This window comes from Oreochromis niloticus, linkage group LG20 (assembly GCF_001858045.2).
Source record: "Oreochromis niloticus isolate F11D_XX linkage group LG20, O_niloticus_UMD_NMBU, whole genome shotgun sequence".
In the NCBI taxonomy this organism is placed as follows: domain Eukaryota; kingdom Metazoa; phylum Chordata; class Actinopteri; order Cichliformes; family Cichlidae; genus Oreochromis; species Oreochromis niloticus.
The window spans coordinates 9,418,578-9,436,366 of NC_031984.2; the positions used below are offsets into that span (position 1 = coordinate 9,418,578).

The 17,789-nt window shown below is 38.4% G+C and overlaps 1 protein-coding gene across 1 annotated transcript; it reads left to right on the forward strand.

Annotated features, from left to right (window-relative positions):
• Positions 1 to 2,613: 2,613 nt before the first annotated feature.
• Positions 2,614 to 17,399, forward strand: cs (citrate synthase). Its single transcript, XM_003438897.4, has 11 exons — positions 2,614 to 2,786; positions 6,635 to 6,685; positions 6,959 to 7,066; positions 7,810 to 7,875; positions 9,222 to 9,353; positions 10,996 to 11,184; positions 11,339 to 11,538; positions 12,638 to 12,767; positions 14,002 to 14,103; positions 15,079 to 15,288; positions 15,386 to 17,399. Exons 1-11 carry the CDS (start codon positions 2,736 to 2,738, stop codon positions 15,554 to 15,556), a joined length of 1,410 nt encoding a protein of 469 aa, XP_003438945.1. The 5' UTR covers positions 2,614 to 2,735; the 3' UTR covers positions 15,557 to 17,399.
• Positions 17,400 to 17,789: the final 390 nt, after the last annotated feature.

Here is a 17,789-nt window from a genome sequence, read left to right on the forward strand (position 1 = left end):
CTTTCTTTGCTAGTAATGCTATGAAGGGGATGAAGAGTGAAAGGGAGGTTGTTCCAGATTACACACATGTGGGGGGTATGAAAAAGACTAGGAGAGAGGGCAGTGGACCTTTTAACCAGATTGTTTAGCATCCTGTGGAGTATTTCTAATAGAGAATGTTAGGGAGTGAGAGGATCCTGGAGGAACTGAGAATAACTACTGGTATAGAGTTTAAAGAACAAGGGTAATGTAATGTATTGTAATGTATTAACTGCAGAGGGATAAAGCTGACGAGTTACACCATGAAGACATGGGAAAGCTAGATTTAGAAGAGAGGTGACTATTAGTGAGCAGCAGTATGGCTTCATGCAGAGAAAGAACACTACACATGACATGTTTGATCGCAGATTGTTGCTAGAGAAGAATAGAGGAGGTCAGAAGGAGTTGCACAGTGCTTTTGTGGATCTAAAGTATATACTTTAGATCCACTTTAGATAGACAGGAATTATGGTACTGCATCTGGTAGTCAGAAGTGGGAAAGAAGTATGTGAGGGTGGTGAAGAACACACATGAGGACAGCGAGACAGTGGTGAGGTGTGTAGCAGGAGTGATAGATAGGTTTAAGGTGGGGTTGGGGTGGGATTACCTCAAGGATTGGCTTTGAACCCCTTTTCGTTTGCAGTGGTGTTGGATAGGTTGACAGATGAAGGAAGGATGAAGTGGGAAGGATGGAAGCAGGAAGGATGTTTGAATTATGATGTTCAAAGACGACACTGTGATCTGTCTTGAGAGTAGTGAGCAGGTGGAAGAGAGGGTGGAGAGGTGGAGGTATGCCCTGGAGAGAAGAATGAAAGTCAGTATAAACATGATAGCATAGGTGTGCATGAATGGGAGGGTAACAGATTGAAGTTTGAAGATGCAAAGAGCAGAGGAAGTGAAGCTGGAATAGTTTAAATAGCTTGGGTCAACAGCCCAGAACAACAGACTGTGCATCAGACGGGTGAAGTTGGAGATGAGTGTCGGGGATGATTTGTGACAGAAGGATAGCAGCAAGAGTAAACAGGACAGCTCTGGTAAAGTAGTTTGGAGACAAATTTGAGAGGGAAGGTTGAGATTAGTTTTTATACACCTGCATAGAAGGAATACTGGATACAGTGGATAAAGGATGTTGAAGATGGAGCTCCCAGGAAGGAGGAAATGAACAAGACCACAGAGTAGACTCATGGGTAAAAGGAGGACATAGCACAATGCTAGGGATAGGGTAGCTATAGGCAGTGTTGGGGAGTAACGGAATACATGTACCGCCGTTACGTATTCAGAATACAAAATATGAGTAACTGTATTCCGTTACAGTTACCGTTTAAAAAGGTGGTATTCAGAATACAGTTACTTTGTTGAAATAAATGGAATACACGGCGGTACTTCCCTGTTTCATATTGTCGCGGGTCAGGACTGTTTGGGTTTGTTTGACAGCTACGTTCTGTTGTTCCAGGCGGCAGCGTTACGGTTGCCATGGTTACAGGGTGACGCGCTCTCTCTCTGCGTGTTTCCTGGGTGAGAGAGCGCTTTTTTGTTGTTGTTGTTGTGCTAAGCTAAAAGGCAGAATGCTACAGGCATAGCTCTAAAGCATGTAGCCTGATGGGCAGTGTAGTCCGTGCTGCAGGGAGAATGGACTACCATACCCGTTATGTGTCTGTGAGCGAGGGAGGGAGAGAAAGGAAAAGTCCGAGCTGTCACGGAGCAAAAACGGGAGCTGGAAGCATGTAAATACAATAATAACCACTGCAGCCAAGAAGAGTGCCTGACGAGCCCAGCTGTAAGTAAGCTATTAAGACTCAACTGTACACTGTGTTCGTGTTTTCCTCCGGAAAAAATAAGTTCCGTTGGAGAAGCCTTTCAACGCCTCTCTCTGTCTCCCGCAAGCAAAGTTGACCCAGACAACAAAGTAAAGCTAGTTTTCGGCTACCAGCCCGACACGAACCCGACGTATTAGCCAGAGGTCCCTTTACTACGTTTCGGAGCCGCGGACCTTCAGTAACAGTAATAAATCACAGCAATAGGACATTCATGTAGTTGTAAACAGCATGATAATATATTAAGTATTCCAAAGTATTCAGAATACGTTACTCTCATTGAGTAACGTAACGGAATACGTTACAGAATACATTTTGGGGCATGTATTCAGTATTCTGTAGTGGAATACATTTTAAAAGTAACCTTCCCAACACTGGCTATAGGTAGATGTAGGAACCTTTAAAGGAGGCAGTCAAAAGAGAAAAACTACACTATGTTGCGGTTGTCCTTTTATCTGAATACCACTTATTAACATTGTGAAGACTTAAATGTTAAGTATATGTTATTGTAGCCTCACAAAAAAGCTCTTTAACTGCATCTGAACAAAAGGAAGGATTAAGAAGAAAAAATCCTTCGATTTGTCAGATTAAGCTGAATAATTGCGCGGTTTTATAATGTCAGTGTTTGTGAACAGAGCCTGATATTCAGCCCTTGTCATAGGTTGAAGGAGAATCTCTATCCAATGAAAATAACCTCAACGGTATGTAAACCAATCAGATGCCTTTACGTGAGTGCGCCGATCCAGCCCATCGTCCAATCAATGCTGCTGATAGATGCGGGCCTGAATCCCTCTTCAACCTTCTGCTTTCTGGAGGGGCACCTTCAACCAGGTCCGCGGTGCACTGGAAGCGGCTTACTTAGTTGTAAAGAATAACTGGAAATAAGACTTTTAGAAAGACACAATGTCGTTCCTCACTGTCACCAGGCTAGCGCCTAAACTACTTAATTCAAAGGTAAGAGAAACAGAAGGAGCCTCGATTGCGCTTTCTTGCTTAAAGCTGTGGACGTTTCCTTTAAGCTAACGTCGGGTTAGGTCGCTAACAGGCTAGCTTAGCCCTGTCAACCACATTGTGAAATGTAATTGGCCGAGTTTGTGGCAATTTGCTTAAACACTGATCAGAACATTAATGATAATAATATATGAGTACTGTTTTTCGTAGATATTATTCAGAGACAGAACCCGTGTTCTGTTTGACAGCTCGTACCTTGTTAGCTAACGATACCGCAGGAATCATTGCACTCATGCTGGCCTTGTATTGTCATAACTGTGGCATGTTTGTCCAACAGCACAGAGCAGACTGTTAACTTTACGCTACGAGTTTCTAACTATTTGTAGTAAAGCATAATAACATGAAATTGTATTTTCTTTTAAATTCACTTTAAACTGGGTGTTTATTCGCCATCGCAGTTGACCTTCATATTAGGATTTTAACCAACCATGTAATGCTTATATGTGTACAATACAGCTAAATAGCCTGTATAAATCCTGATCGGTTTTTAAAAATGTATTTTGTATGTAATCAGGTTAGGTTAGGCCCACTGAAAACACCTCTCTTAAAATAAGAGCTATGAAGAGGCAGTAAGCAGACAATTAAAGCGAAAAAAAGCTGCAAAAATCATATAATAAAACTTTATTATCTCTAAAGGGAGAGATCATACTACTTACAAGGTAGAAGGGTGCATACCTTTGGAACATCTGGGGTTAAGAGGTGAAGTATTTATTATATTGTGTGGTTAACAATATAATAGTTATGGGATGGTTTGAAAGCTTTATAAATTAATACCATAAGATAGCTTTTAATTCTTGAAGGGAAGGGAGTCCATTCAGCCTTTTCAAAAAGAGCAGTGATGAGTATAAAATATTGTATATTAGACGTGGTTTAACTGCAGAAGTATTTATAGGTACACCCCACAATCTTGAAGATATCCATGGTCAAGGACAGACATGAAGGTTGGAGGAAGTCAGGGTCCTTTAATTATAAACAGTTTTGAGTTTTATTTTCCCTTAAATGAAAGTGTTTTGTAAGGGCATATAACGGTATATTAGTATGTATTTGTTATTTTCTGCCTTTAAAACTAGGATGTGGCTGGTTGGAAAATGTCAAAGGTAGATGAGGCATAGTTGTACTCTGAGCTAGGACAATTAGGTATTCATTAAAATAATTACATTGACAACTGTGGTGTTCTGTTTCTAATGATAAAATTGCATGATATAATCCCATCAACTGCAGTCTGGGTTTTGTCTACGAGGCTGGAGATTAACCAGTTAAATGTGGCTTTATCTTGACATGGAGACAGAAGTAAGATTTATGGTTTATGAAATGGGCAGGGCACATTTTGTATTTTTATGTTTTTATAAGTATCCAACATTAGGGTAAAATCCAATTGCATTTGGAAGATCATATTGCTGTAATGTCCAATTTAAAAAATGTGATTATTTGAATAGATAAATTACTTTGTTTTAATTAAATCATTTAAAATATGCTTTGCGCAGCCTGTCAGTCTTAAAGTACCCTTCCAGTGACCTTAGTCTCCTGCTTTACCCCAGTGACCTCTCAGTATGAACTACTTGGTTGCCATATCAAGTCAAGTCTCCTACTACTGAAATAATAGAGATAATTTTTCAGTGTCTGTCTTTCTTTGAAATCTCTATCATATGTGGGGAGCTCACCTATGTCACAATCAGCTTTCTCTCTTATCATTTGTAATCTTTGCTCTGGAGATTTATTAGTAAGCTGTAGTTGCATAAGAACGTATGTGTCTGAACTATGACTGGAAGTCATGTGATTTTTGTGACACAATGAAGTCTTATAAAGGAGAGTCTCATGATCTTTTTTTTCTTGCTTCAGATCATTTCATCTTTTGAAAAAAGGGATTGTTTTAAGTACCTCTAGATTTAAATGTCATTAAAATGTGTATTCCTTATACCAAGATGTCTGTTTTGATTTGTTTGTCCATAGAGAAGGTGGCTTTCTTGCTAATCACTTAAGTGTCATGTGTTTCTTCTAAACACAGCCTCCGGAGGGGTTGCCCTTTTGTGTGGAGTAATTGCCGTAGTTGCTCTTTAACCCTGGCTGATGGACAGTTGGGAGTGAGTTTAACTGGTGCTCTATATTTAAGACACTGAGCTGTTACATAATCTCCCTGATGGTCAGCTGGGTAAACTGTGTAGTGACGCACCCTACCTTTTTGTTTCGCTGACCCTTGATGGTCCTGTTTATTCAAAACGGTTGTGGTTATGAGGAGTAACTGTCTCCTGCCCATTGATAATCTACTGATATGTTTAAACGGACACACAGGAGTCGTATTTCACTGGTGAGCGAGACAGGCAGCTGAACTTCTCACTACTATCACTGAGTTTCTATTAAGAGTACTTTCATAAACTTTTTTTTTTTTTTTAATTCAGACTTTTTCCTTTCATGAAAGGAAAAAGGCATCTTTTCCTAGTTTGTGAATAATTAGGTTGCTTCACTCTGGATTTGCCCCTTGGATACCTGTAATGGCTGGTTTACATTTTACCAACAGTTAGAGCTGAAAGAATAAGACTAGATGTACTTTGCCTGGCTTTACAGGACCAGTCTGGTTGTTTTACACCAGCATTAACATTGTTAAAAAAAAAAAAACTAGAAATGACACACGAGCGTGAATAATTTGTTTATATTATAATGACATTGTGGTGTGAGGTTTTTAGAAAAGGTGCACACTGTGCTGCTTGAAAGAGGTGGGGTAATATTTGTGTGACTTGGAACATCTCCACAGTATTGGCAGATAACACAAGGCCTCAGTTTGTGATCGGATTTTTTTTTTGGCCAAGTTATCAGGCTTTGAAGGTCTCAGGTGCAGAAAGTCCTGAAATGGCTATCACTATTGGCTCTGTGTTGCGGGCCATGTACTGTGAACTACCCAGTTATAAGGTTTTTTTTAACTCTAAATTTTGTGCAAGTTTGAGCAGCAGTTATAAAATGATGAGGATGAAAATGGAGAAAGTACTCTGAATAACTGCTTAGTTTAGTGAAAGCCATGTATTACACTACAAGGTACATTTTAATAGGTAAAATGCTAGAAAGAACCTGTAATTGTATGATATTATTAGGCATGCACCAGTACTGTTATCGTCATATTGAAAAATAAGATGGCATTTACCAACAACAGTAGCCGATATTTATTTGGTACCATGTAAGGGTAAGTGTTCAGAAATTGTTTGATGAAGAGCAGAAATGGAAATGGGCTGGTGCTTATAACAAACAGTGCAGTATTGGTGTAGCACCAGTCTTGCACAAGGACACGTTAACATTTGGAGGAGGAGCCTGGAATCGAACCACTGACCTTGCAATTAGTAGCTGTACCTCCTGAGTGACAGCCGTCCTAGTGCTGTCGACAAAACAAGCAAACAGTATTATATAAATATAATACTGTTTGCTTGTAGTGTAATGTTTTTTTCTGGACCACAATAAGAACAGTTGTTACTGTAGGAAATCAAAAAAAGAGAAAAAAAATTATAATAGAAAATGTTTTTTTTTTTTTCCTGTGTAAAAGTTTCTGTACACATGGTAAGAACACAGTGATTCGTTTAAAATGTATATTGATTACTACAGAAAAAGAGTTGGAGCCATTTCACTCACAGACTGATTGCAGTATTATCCTTAGAAATGTTTTGTAGCTTTTAAGGTCCTCCAAGGTTGTTTCATTTTAAATACAAGCAGTAGGTAGTCTAGAAATTCTGTTATTGCTCTAATGTTGTTTTGTGTGTGTGTTTTGTTGTACTAACAATCCAAATTGTATTTCCTAATATGTTCTGCAGAATGCCTCTTTCCTATTTGTGGCTGCCAGAAATGCCAGCGCATCAACAACAGTAAGTACATTTAATTTACTCCACTGTTTTCTGCTTGTTTTATATTGCTGTTCTGTAGTTTTACTGTTTGTGTTAACAGCCTTTGGAAGAGACACTGGTTCTTACTCTGTGGTCTCTGTGAAGATATTGACATTTATGGAGCAACAAATCTTTTTTTTTTTCCTGAAATGTTTGCATAAAGTTTGTTTAACCACGGGTCACAAGGGAATGTGGTCTATTTTAAGGCTGAATGTTTATTCAAGGGCATTAAAGAGTAAACATTGTCTTTTACAGAATCTGAAGGATGTTCTCTCAGACCTCATTCCCAAAGAACAGACCAGGATCAAGAACTTTAAACAACAGTATGGGAAAACCAACATAGGGCAGATTACTGTAGACATGGTAAGTGGTGGAGATCTTTGCACATATGTTTAATGAGCTGAATAAAATAGGACCCTCACACAAGTGAGCCACTGAGCTGGATTCCTCAGATCGATTATATTCATTTAGGGAGGAGCATTTGGGCTTCACCATGATGCAGATTAGCTGTGGCATGTTAGCTGCACATAATCCATCTAGGCCTGCCTGGTCTTGTTTACTGTGCCAGGTATCACTGTTCGGTCATCTCCCTCAAAGGTCACAAAGTGTGCTGCTTCCTGCCAACAGGGATATTTGAGCTGACTCACTCAAACCTCCACTGTAAACTGGCACATGCACTTTCTCTTTCTCACACACACACACACACCACACCACTCCAACAAATCTATCCTCTTCCATCTATCAAACACTGCATCTAACTTGTTGCATTGTAGATTTAAGTTGAGCTTCTTGTGTCACAGCAATAATGCATTCAGTGTCTATTAACTTTGTTATTATCCTGTTGTGCAGAATTACAAACCTGAATAGTATTTAGGATATTTCTTCCTGCCTTTATAAAGACATTTGGTGGACACTGATAGCAAAATCAAAGAGGTGAGCTTCCGAAATGGTCTACTGATTAAAATAATCAGTAGATAAAAGGTTTTAAAGTCCAGTATTGCGTAACTTTGGTTACTACAAACACACACGGCTGTTTATATATATATTATTGACAAGACAATTTTCTGAATGTCATTCCATGTTTTTGTTTGTGTTTTCATCCATAGGTCTATGGAGGTATGAGGGGAATGAAGGGTCTGGTGTATGAAACCTCTGTGTTGGATCCTGAGGAGGTCAGTATCAGAGCCACAGAGAATACATACACTGATATACTATTGCAGATCTATTAGTGCCTGCGTTTGTTGGTACATTTATATTTTAAAAAAAAAAGGGGGGGGGTTGCAAGATAGAGGTACCAAACTAGGTGTGAGGTTGTTTAGAAACAGTCAGTTCTGCAAAGTAGGACAGGACAATATCGCCAAAAATATTTATCACAATATATATTTGAAAATTTGCGATAACGATATAACTGACGATATAATTGATGCAAGACAAAATACTTTACAACTCGACAACTTTATTAGTGCAAAAAACGCCCATCAATTTATTTTCAGCTGTTTTTTATGTGCATTAAAGCTATATAAAAATTTAACAGTGCAAATGCGAATTCCTTACTGACAGTTTAACCAAAAGGCATTTCCAGTGGAAATGGGCCGATATATCCTGAGCATAACCATGTATAATATCCCCAAAAGTTGCCAAATAAATAAGTCAAATACGTATAAGGTGCACAGGATTATAAGGCGGATTAAGCGAAATAAAACAGTCAGATAAGTCTTGTGATTGTTTCGTTTTTTTCAGGCCTAAAAATAATTTACTTGGTATACTGTCGTGCACATCAATTCAGGTTGTTCAATGATTGACTTCCCTCACATGCTTCAGATACTCTGTTAACAAACTGTACCCTCATTGACCAACACACGGTACACAAACCTGTCAATATCCACAAAGAAGAAAAACAAAACAAAGACAAGCATACTTCCTCTTGCTCTCCTTAAAAATTGACTCTCCTGTTGAAAATTGCTGATAACTGCATAGCTTGAAATTCAGGTTAATTTATATTAGAGATTAATGGTTGCTCTCTGCTCATGTTCGACATCGATGACAAAAGCGCAGAGTGCATAGTGTAAGTTCTCATAGCAGTGACCACTTGCTCTGTGCAGAGAGTTCTTGGAAGCAATCCAGGAAAGGCAGCAGCCTGAAAGCTGCACTGGCATGACATGATATCTTAAATTTAAATCAGGTAAAGTTTTTGAACAAACATGTTATCAGTCAGACTTTAAACACAAAAAGCAAAAGGTATTATTATGGTAAGCTTTCTTTCTGAGATTTTACTCTTGACTGCATACGCATTAGCATTCCCTGTAGGCACTTAAGTTGATTGCTTTCTGGCTGAAGCTGTGGCACTCTGAGACAATGAATCATCAATATTCATTGGTAGAGATGCAGCTTGTATTAGCAGCTTGCCAGCACTCAACTGATTGTGCATTTGATGATAACAGGAATGTGGAGCTAATTATCACAAATAACATTTACTTCAACATTTTCTCTCCACTCTCATCTCTACTTTGATACTCAGGGCATCCGCTTCAGGGGCTACAGTATTCCAGAGTGCCAGAAGCTGCTGCCTAAAGCTCCAGGAGGTGAGGAGCCGCTGCCCGAGGGTCTCTTCTGGCTGCTGGTCACGGGACAGATCCCAACTGAGGAGCAGGTGAGTCGATGCAAGAAGTTATTGTTGTAAAATGTTGTTGCCTACTGGAGTTTCAGTGAGCAGGTATCTGTCATGGTATCTCAGACGCTGTCAGATCTCCTCAGAATGCTTTATCAAAACTGAATATTCTTGCAGTACAGTAAATATCAGATGAAGGTGACTTTGGCACCTGGATCAGTTAAGGTACCAAATACGTGAGTCAGGCCTTCTTTCTTTTTCTTTTTCTTTTTTTTGCATCATGGAAACGTGAATAACAAGATGCTTGGCGAGTGTTCAGTTCAAGTGTATTTATGTAATGACCGATCCAAATGTACACAGCCTCAAGGCACATTAAATTTTAATCTTGGTTCTTCTCAAAGTGCAAACTGCCATACTGCCATCCTTGTTAAAAACAATTTCCATGGCCTTGTCAAGGAAAGAATTTATATAGTAATCTTTAGCTCAGAAGTGTCTTAATTTCAGTTGTTTCTAGTTATTGTCTACATTTAATTTTTCTTTACGTTCACAATAAAAGAAATGGTACCTTAACAGTAGTTTAAAAACTGTAACTCTGTGAAAAAGCAACCAATATACACAAACAACCACACTGAAATGATATATTACACTAAATGTCTTGACGTGAGCATTTCTCTTGTGCAGCCTTTAAAAATATATTTGCACTGAGTCACCAAAATTTTGAGAATCACTTAAGGCAAAAAAAAACCCACCCTTGAGCAAGAACCTGTTTGCAGTGCAGTTTGCCTTGATTGGTTGGGTTGAGGAAAGTGAAGATGAGGATTTAACAAGCAAAATGACACAGCAATAATAACCTCTGGGCAGGCTGGTGGGGCCAGTCACTGTTAATGAAATGCATGCAGCTCTAAAGTCAGAGATTTGCAATGTTTGCAGAAAAGGTACAGGGACAGAGAGGACAGAACAAAACGCACGAACTACAAGAAAGAAAACAGAAGCAAATGACATGCAATACTGTAATAAATAAATGCCTGCAGAGTGAAATGGAGAACAGTAAAAGACACGTGCTCTGTGAGTTCAGAGGTCTCAGCAACATAGGCTGACTCATCTAAGCCAGCCCTAAGTGTAATTATCAGTTTTTAGTTTTTTGTACAGCGTCTGCCTCTGAAATATAAAAGCTCTTCATGTTAATGTAAAAGCTCTGAGAAGCACAAGTAAGGCTGAGTGAAGTTTTCTATTTTGGAGCTGTGAGATTTTTAGGAAGTAAATATAAGAATAATCTTGATTTTTACAGGGAATCAATAACAAAAGTCGATATCTAAGAAAAACTGTGTTTCTAGCTCATGTTAGCTGGAGATTGTATGACTGCATAAATTTGGCATGTATAAACTAGAGGTTGCATCTTGTTTCTCAGTTGTAAAAACAATCTCTAGGGATTTTATTGTTGCCAGCTATCTCCTTAAAGAATTATATAAGAACAACCTGACTGAGAACTGTGCTCCTTTCACCTGCTTGCAACTTTCAAGCACACCTCTCTATCTGTTCTTCCTAGAGCTGCATCTCATATCTGCTCAAATCAGCCAAGGAGGAAATGTTTATTCTCAACACACATTTGTCTCCTCATTGATCGAAGAGAGTTTCCTGAGTTTTCTGCCTCATCTATTTATTTTGTGTCCATCTTTCTTTCCAGGTGAACTGGGTCTCCAAAGAGTGGGCAAAGAGAGCAGCACTTCCCTCTCATGTTGTCACCATGTTGGATAATTTCCCCACAAATCTGCACCCCATGTCCCAGTTCAGCGCTGCCATTACAGCTCTGAACAGTGAGAGCAGCTTTGCACGGGCCTACTCTGAGGGAGTACACAAGTCCAAGTACTGGGAGGTGAGTTTACACCCATACCTTTTTTTTGAAAAATATGGACTAATAGAATTTTTCTTTCTCAAGAGACTCAATCACTTTATACACAAGTACACTTTCAGTTTGGTTTCTTGTGGTCTTTTCTTGTTGTGTAATTTATCTATTTATTTTTTTAAAGTTTATCTATGAAGATTCTATGGACTTGATTGCCAAGCTCCCCTGCATTGCTGCCAAGATCTACCGTAACCTTTACCGTGAAGGCAGCAGTATCGGAGCTATCGACTCCAACCTCGACTGGTCCCACAACTTCACCAACATGCTGGGCTACAGTGATCCCCAGTTCACTGAGCTTATGAGGCTCTACCTCACTATCCACAGGTGCAACTTAAGATGCCTTTTTACATAAAACAAGTTGGATTTAATCTGAGTTTTTTTTCTAGTAACACTTGAATCAAAGTCTTGCCTTTTTAATCTAAGAATTAGAGATGCTAAGTGAGATGTCGAAAAGATGAGAACGAAACTCGCAAACTCATCTGGAGTTAAACAGCATGACATTATGTCACTACTTGATTTGATTGCACACTGTGGGGATGACTTGGACAAGTGTGAGGGAATTTAAAGGGTCTTTTTGTTTTTCTTTTTAAATCTGACCATCAAAACTAACCAAACTATTACAATCTTTGGATTGTCACAGTCCAAACAGAAGCAGTAGTTCTCAGGCATAACAGAACCTGAGGTAACTGCCTACAGGTTTCTTAAAATGAACTTGAATTTATTTAGCGTGACCTTTTTTACACAGATAGACAGATATCTATCTATCTGTCTATCTAGTTAGTCTACAAAATGACAAAACAGACCATCCAACCTGAGTGTGCAATGATGTGCAAAGGCTTTAAGGTTTGAGTGGTGAGGTAATGAATCTCAGTGCTCCTGGATAAACAGAATCCACTGTTGCTAAGGCACATGCATATAAATAACATTGCTATTATCAGACAGACCTAAAAGTTAGAGCAGCGAGGCTTTTTCTTGCCTCAAATGAAACGCTGGATTTTTTTTTTTTTAACCAAGAAAGTAGCATCTTCATTAATCCAGTTATTTATGTGGAGAAATTCCAGCTTTTTACTGTGACAGCAGTCTTCTTATCCTGAATTTGATGCAATATACAACAAAAATAGATATTGGTTTACACAGTCTGCAGTTTGTTTAGCAATCAAACATGCGATGCAGGATATGCGCACTGAAAATAACAGACAAACTCTAAGAGCAAATTCAATATATGTCCCACACAGATGGTTCTGCTCAGATAAAAAGGATTGACAACTCTTCAGTCTCCCCTGCGTTACTGTTTGCCACCTAGTGATGAAGTGTAGCAGATTCCTAGTGTAGACTTAATGGCATGCTTTAGAAACTTGACTGTTAGAATTAAAATTTTAATGTGTTCATTACTATGTGTTTTTGTGTGTTTGTAAAATTATAGTGATCATGAAGGAGGCAATGTTAGTGCTCACACTAGCCACCTAGTGGGGAGTGCCCTGTCTGACCCCTACCTGTCCTTCAGCGCTGCCATGAATGGCTTGGCCGGTCCTCTCCACGGCCTGGCCAATCAGGTTAGTAATGCACAGATCATCATTTTCATTCTGTTTTCACACTGAGAGATTTGATAGAAACAAGTTGAAGATCCCAAGTTAATCCCCCATTCATCTTTTTATAAAGAAAGCATTTTTATTAGGAAGACTGCGGTGGATATTAAATGATAATGATTTTTATTTCAGTTAGTTTATTAGTTAGTTAATTGTTCCAAAAACACTACATACAACACTTTAATTATTTGATTTTTTTACCAAACAACTAAGAAATCAGAGGAGAAAAAAACTGAAAACAAAACAAGTTTAATGTGTAGTTTAATGGTTGGCTCATAATAATTTGATGCCTTTATAATCTCATAGATCTCTTCTGTAGCATATAGATGGCTTAGAGTCTCTTTCGCTATACCTTCTTACTAATATTAAAGATGACAGAGTTCTGCTAATCAGCTTTACTTTCACAGGCCTGGTATTCTGAATACTAGCTTTCTGTCACATTGTCACGACAGTTGATTAAAATGGATCATTAAGTTATTAGACACTTCTGTGCTTTTAATCACACATCAAAATCTCCACTTTGGTAGAAGCCTTTTTGAAACAACTTCATGTCACCTTTTTGCCAACATGGCAACATAATCATTGAGGACTTGGCTGTTTTTTCAGGTGCTTTTTCTTCTCAGTTTGGTGGTCAGTGCAGTAGACAAACACTAAAGGTGAAAATAACAAAGAACTAAGAGTTTAGAGTCAAACTGCTGTGGTGCTAAATTATAAATATTCTTTTAGAGTTGAATAACTTTCACAAGCACAGCTTGTTTACCAGCGCCTGAGGGAAGGTCTCCCCTCCTTTTATTAGCTAGCAATTTGTCAAAGCTGCTTCTACCTCCTCCAATAAATTTTGGCATCTGTTTAATTACTGTCCATCCATTTTCTTAACCGCTTATCCAATTATAGTGTCGGGGGGCTGGATCCTACCCCCGCTTCATTTATTTATTAGCTACTTAACTAAATAGTTAAATACAGTCATGTGATATGACTGACTATTATGAGCAGTTGTACAATACCCTATCATTTCAGATTAAAATGTTCATAATGTTGTTTTCTTTCAGTTTGTCCTTTGCTCACATATTTGACATATTGACACTTAAAATGAATTTGGGTTTGATTTGAAATACAGTGCTGACAAAAATACCGCATAAAATTCACTTAGCTTATGAATTTATGTTTTGTTTTGTCTTGTGGGTTTTTGCTGCATCTACAGGAGGTACTGGTGTGGCTGACTGCCCTGCAGAAGGAACTGGGAGGAGAGGTGTCTGATGAGAGGATGAGGGATTATATCTGGAACACACTCAAGTCTGGAAGGGTAAAGAAGCACCACATCCGCAAACAACTCTAGTTATTATTATGACTTCATTTTCCACTCTCACTCAGTTTCAGAATAACACTTCTGGGGATGTCAGGGGTCCAGTTGTTTCTACCAGAAGTTACTGCTAGATTTAGGAACCTTTGGAGGAGCTCAAACCAGATTCTTTATTAAAAGAAAAAAAAAAATTTCAACACTTTAAAAAGTCCCTGGTGGGCTTTTGTTTTCTAAAAGAGTAGAAACTTTGGGCATGAGGCTTTCTGCATTGAACATTTCTAATTGGTTCTGATCTCCCTAATAGTGTGTGAAATCTGTTAGGACCCCATTGTCAGAGCAGTAACTCAGTAGCAACATCAACACAAATGCCTTACTGTTGTTGCAGTTTTGTCACTTTATATGGCATCATTGTTTTTTGTATAGTCTTCCTTCACCTACAGGACTGAAGAGGAATAGTTGATTTAATGTTGGCACAAAGAAAGATGTGTAATTACAGCATTTATTTTCCAAAACCAAGAAATTGCTAATATTACAATTTTTATAATTTACTATATTTTACACCTGATTTACTCTGACCTTCATCTAAACCTTCATATTCTAGTTTATAGATTTACCCATTAACTAAATGGTTTTGTCTTTCATAATAGGTTAAAATTGTTAATATATATCATAAAAAAAATTGTAAAATAATAGTATTTTAGCACAGTTAGAACAGTGTTGATGTCACCTAACAGCAAGTTGTGTTTACATGTAATTTCTGTACCTGGTTGGTTTCTACTGGTTTTGTTCCCCAAAACATGCATGCTAGGGTAATTAGTGATTGTAAAGTATAAGGTCACTTTACAATCACTAATTACCCTAGCATGCATGTTGTGTTTAAGTTCTTAATGTTTTACTGAAGGTCTCATGAGTACTTGGTTGTCAGAGAGACTAGAAGAGTGCACTGTCAGGTTAAAAATGTTGGTTTCTTGGCTGTAGGTGGTTCCAGGTTATGGCCATGCTGTCCTAAGGAAGACTGATCCACGTTATACCTGCCAGCGTGAGTTTGCCCTGAAGCATCTGCCCAGTGACCCCATGTTCAAGTTGGTGGCCCAGCTTTACAAGATTGTACCCAACGTGCTCCTGGAGCAGGGTAAGGCCAAGAACCCCTGGCCCAATGTAGATGCTCACAGTGGAGTGCTGCTGCAGGTAAGACCTGGGATTATAATCATGCATTTGTTATCTAACTGAAATAATCCCAGATGCTGAAGTAACTGACTGTTTCCCTGTTTGTGTCTATGTCCAGTACTATGGAATGACTGAAATGAACTACTACACTGTGCTCTTCGGTGTGTCCCGTGCTCTCGGCGTGCTGGCCCAGCTGGTGTGGAGTAGAGCCCTGGGCTTCCCCCTGGAGCGCCCCAAGTCCATGAGCACAGATGGACTGATGTCTTTGGTTGGAGCAAAGTCAGGTTGAATCACCAACCTGGAAGTAGCTGTGGGTTAGTGTTAAGGGTGGGAGGAGGTGCAAACATCAAAAAGCAGACATCAGTTGACCCCTTGTCATTTCCAACCCCAGGGATTTAATAGGATTCAAAGAGACAGTATGCTTTTAATGCCATTTCACAAAAAAAGGGCCTTTTTAAATTGTCATAGCATTAGTCTTTAAGTGTGTTTAGTTAATCACTGACAGGCTTTCCAATCATGTCTCTTTATCTGAAACATGAGCAGATCAAACTTTATACATGGCCACGGTAGGCTCAAACTACCTATCACTTTTAAGTCTGCTAGCATTGCTAAGATTTCCCCTGAGCGGTGCTTCTCATTGGACACTGGGTCTAAACTAAGAATAGGCAGTGGCATTCAAAGGGAATTGTGGGAGTGAACTGCACTTCCTTTGTATTTAAGCTTCTACATTCAAAAATCTGACTAAATCTTTGCCACTTTTGGCCAATGCAGTGATGTGTTGTAGAGAAAACTTCCAAGCAAAATACAGTTTTGTCACGCAGCTCTAATTTTAGTTTTTCTTCTATGCAACGTTGTCATCCCACCCAGTTGATCAATGCGTTTCACTCCCACTTATGAACACTCCAGTGTAAGGAAGAAAAAAAAAAAAAAAAAGGTCCTCACTAGTAAAAAATCCTAGAAAGCTGTTTAAGATAAAATATTCGATTTAAAGACACTGCCCCTTTAAATCTCTGGTCTCCCCTTTTTTTTCCTCTAACTTGTAGTTTTTTCTTTTTTAAGATGACCTGTAATACCTCTATGATCAAAATAACAGTCTTTATTAAAAAATTTGTTTCCTTGGTCTTATTTTCCTCAAATACTTTCCTATTTTTTTAAATGGGTTTCTTATATTATGAATCGCTGAGAATCAGGACTAATGAAGGTAACTGATACAGATTTGAGCAAAGGGTGTTGTAACTGGCAACCTGTAGGGAATCCTTAAGAGCAAGCTTGAATAAAAACAGGATGGGAGGGGGTTTTTTAGTTTTTAAGTCTTCTTTTATTTGACTGTATGTTCATTTCTTTATCCCAGTAGCAGAGCACTTCAGATGACAATTGTAAAGTTATAAAGTATTTGATTGGATTTCCTAAATTGTAACAGTAGAAAATCTCCCCCCCCCTTTTTTTCTTTTGGTGTTAAATGATGTATGAAAATATATTTGGGTTTGAATTTTGTTGTGGTTTTATTTATACTCTGTGTACATAGGTATATATATGTATAGCATTAATGTATGAGCTGTAAGCATTCACTTGCTGCTTATAACCACAATGAGCACCACAGTTTACCAGCCGTGTAGTAGTGCCCACTATATGTCCAGTCTCGCTGGTCACTGTGAATTTCTGACAATGAACAAAAAAAAAAAAAAACTGCAGCTATCTTCTGTATATACAGTTTCTTCCCAAGCTCTGTTTCCTCAGCTGGTGCTGTATTTCAGGTATTTCACTTGAATGTGTCAAGCTTGCTCTTAAGTTCTGGGTTTGTCAACACTCCATTTTTGTCTAGTTAGAGTTCTTGCGTATTTCCTTCTAACAATACTCTTTAACGTGCTCGTTCCGATATTTGATTCCCTCTGCTCTTCTGGCTTTTTCGGGCACGTGTTTTGTGTTTTATTGTAGCGTTCTTCCATGTGGCAGGTTGTTCAACAGATGTGGTTATTTTGATCGTAGAGGAGCTTAAGGGTTGTAACTGGGAGGAATCATTAGAGAAACACTTGGGGGGGACAGGGCTGGATGGGTCAAATGGGCAAGAAAAGCTTGAAACAATTATTGGAAAACCTTAGAAAAAAATGAAAAATAAAGGTTTTTATTAACACTTGTTTGGTCTCATTTTCTTCATAAGTGCTTGGAAAAGAAATTGTGACGTAATTCCAGTTCCACTTGCGTGTAAGTTTGTGAAACCTTTGAAATTACCGGGATTTCTGAAGTGATTACCCAAATACTCTATACCCTCCTTGTAATACACAAACAGTCTCACAAAACGCTGTCTTTTAGCCATTGCTAACAGTTGTTAAGCTTTCACAATTAAAAAGGACTGAAATAATAGTTAACGATCATTATTAATGGCTGTTTGTGAAAAAAGATATTTTAACAATTATTAAATTATTTAACAATTAAATTTGAACTTGTTAGATACCGTATTATACACTTACTGGACACCGTTAGTTACACCCTGCTAGTACCAGGTTAGACTCTTGTTTTCATTA

Excerpts from the sequence above, each read along its gene's own strand:
- cs (XM_003438897.4), top strand. The coding sequence starts at position 2,736 with ATGTCGTTCCTCACTGTCACCAGGCTAGCGCCTAAACTACTTAATTCA. Across the intron at positions 11,185-11,338 it reads ACAAGTCCAAGTACTGGGAG|TTTATCTATGAAGATTCTAT; the intron begins GTGAGTTTACAC and ends ATTTTTTTAAAG. Across the intron at positions 11,539-12,637 it reads CTCTACCTCACTATCCACAG|TGATCATGAAGGAGGCAATG; the intron begins GTGCAACTTAAG and ends GTAAAATTATAG.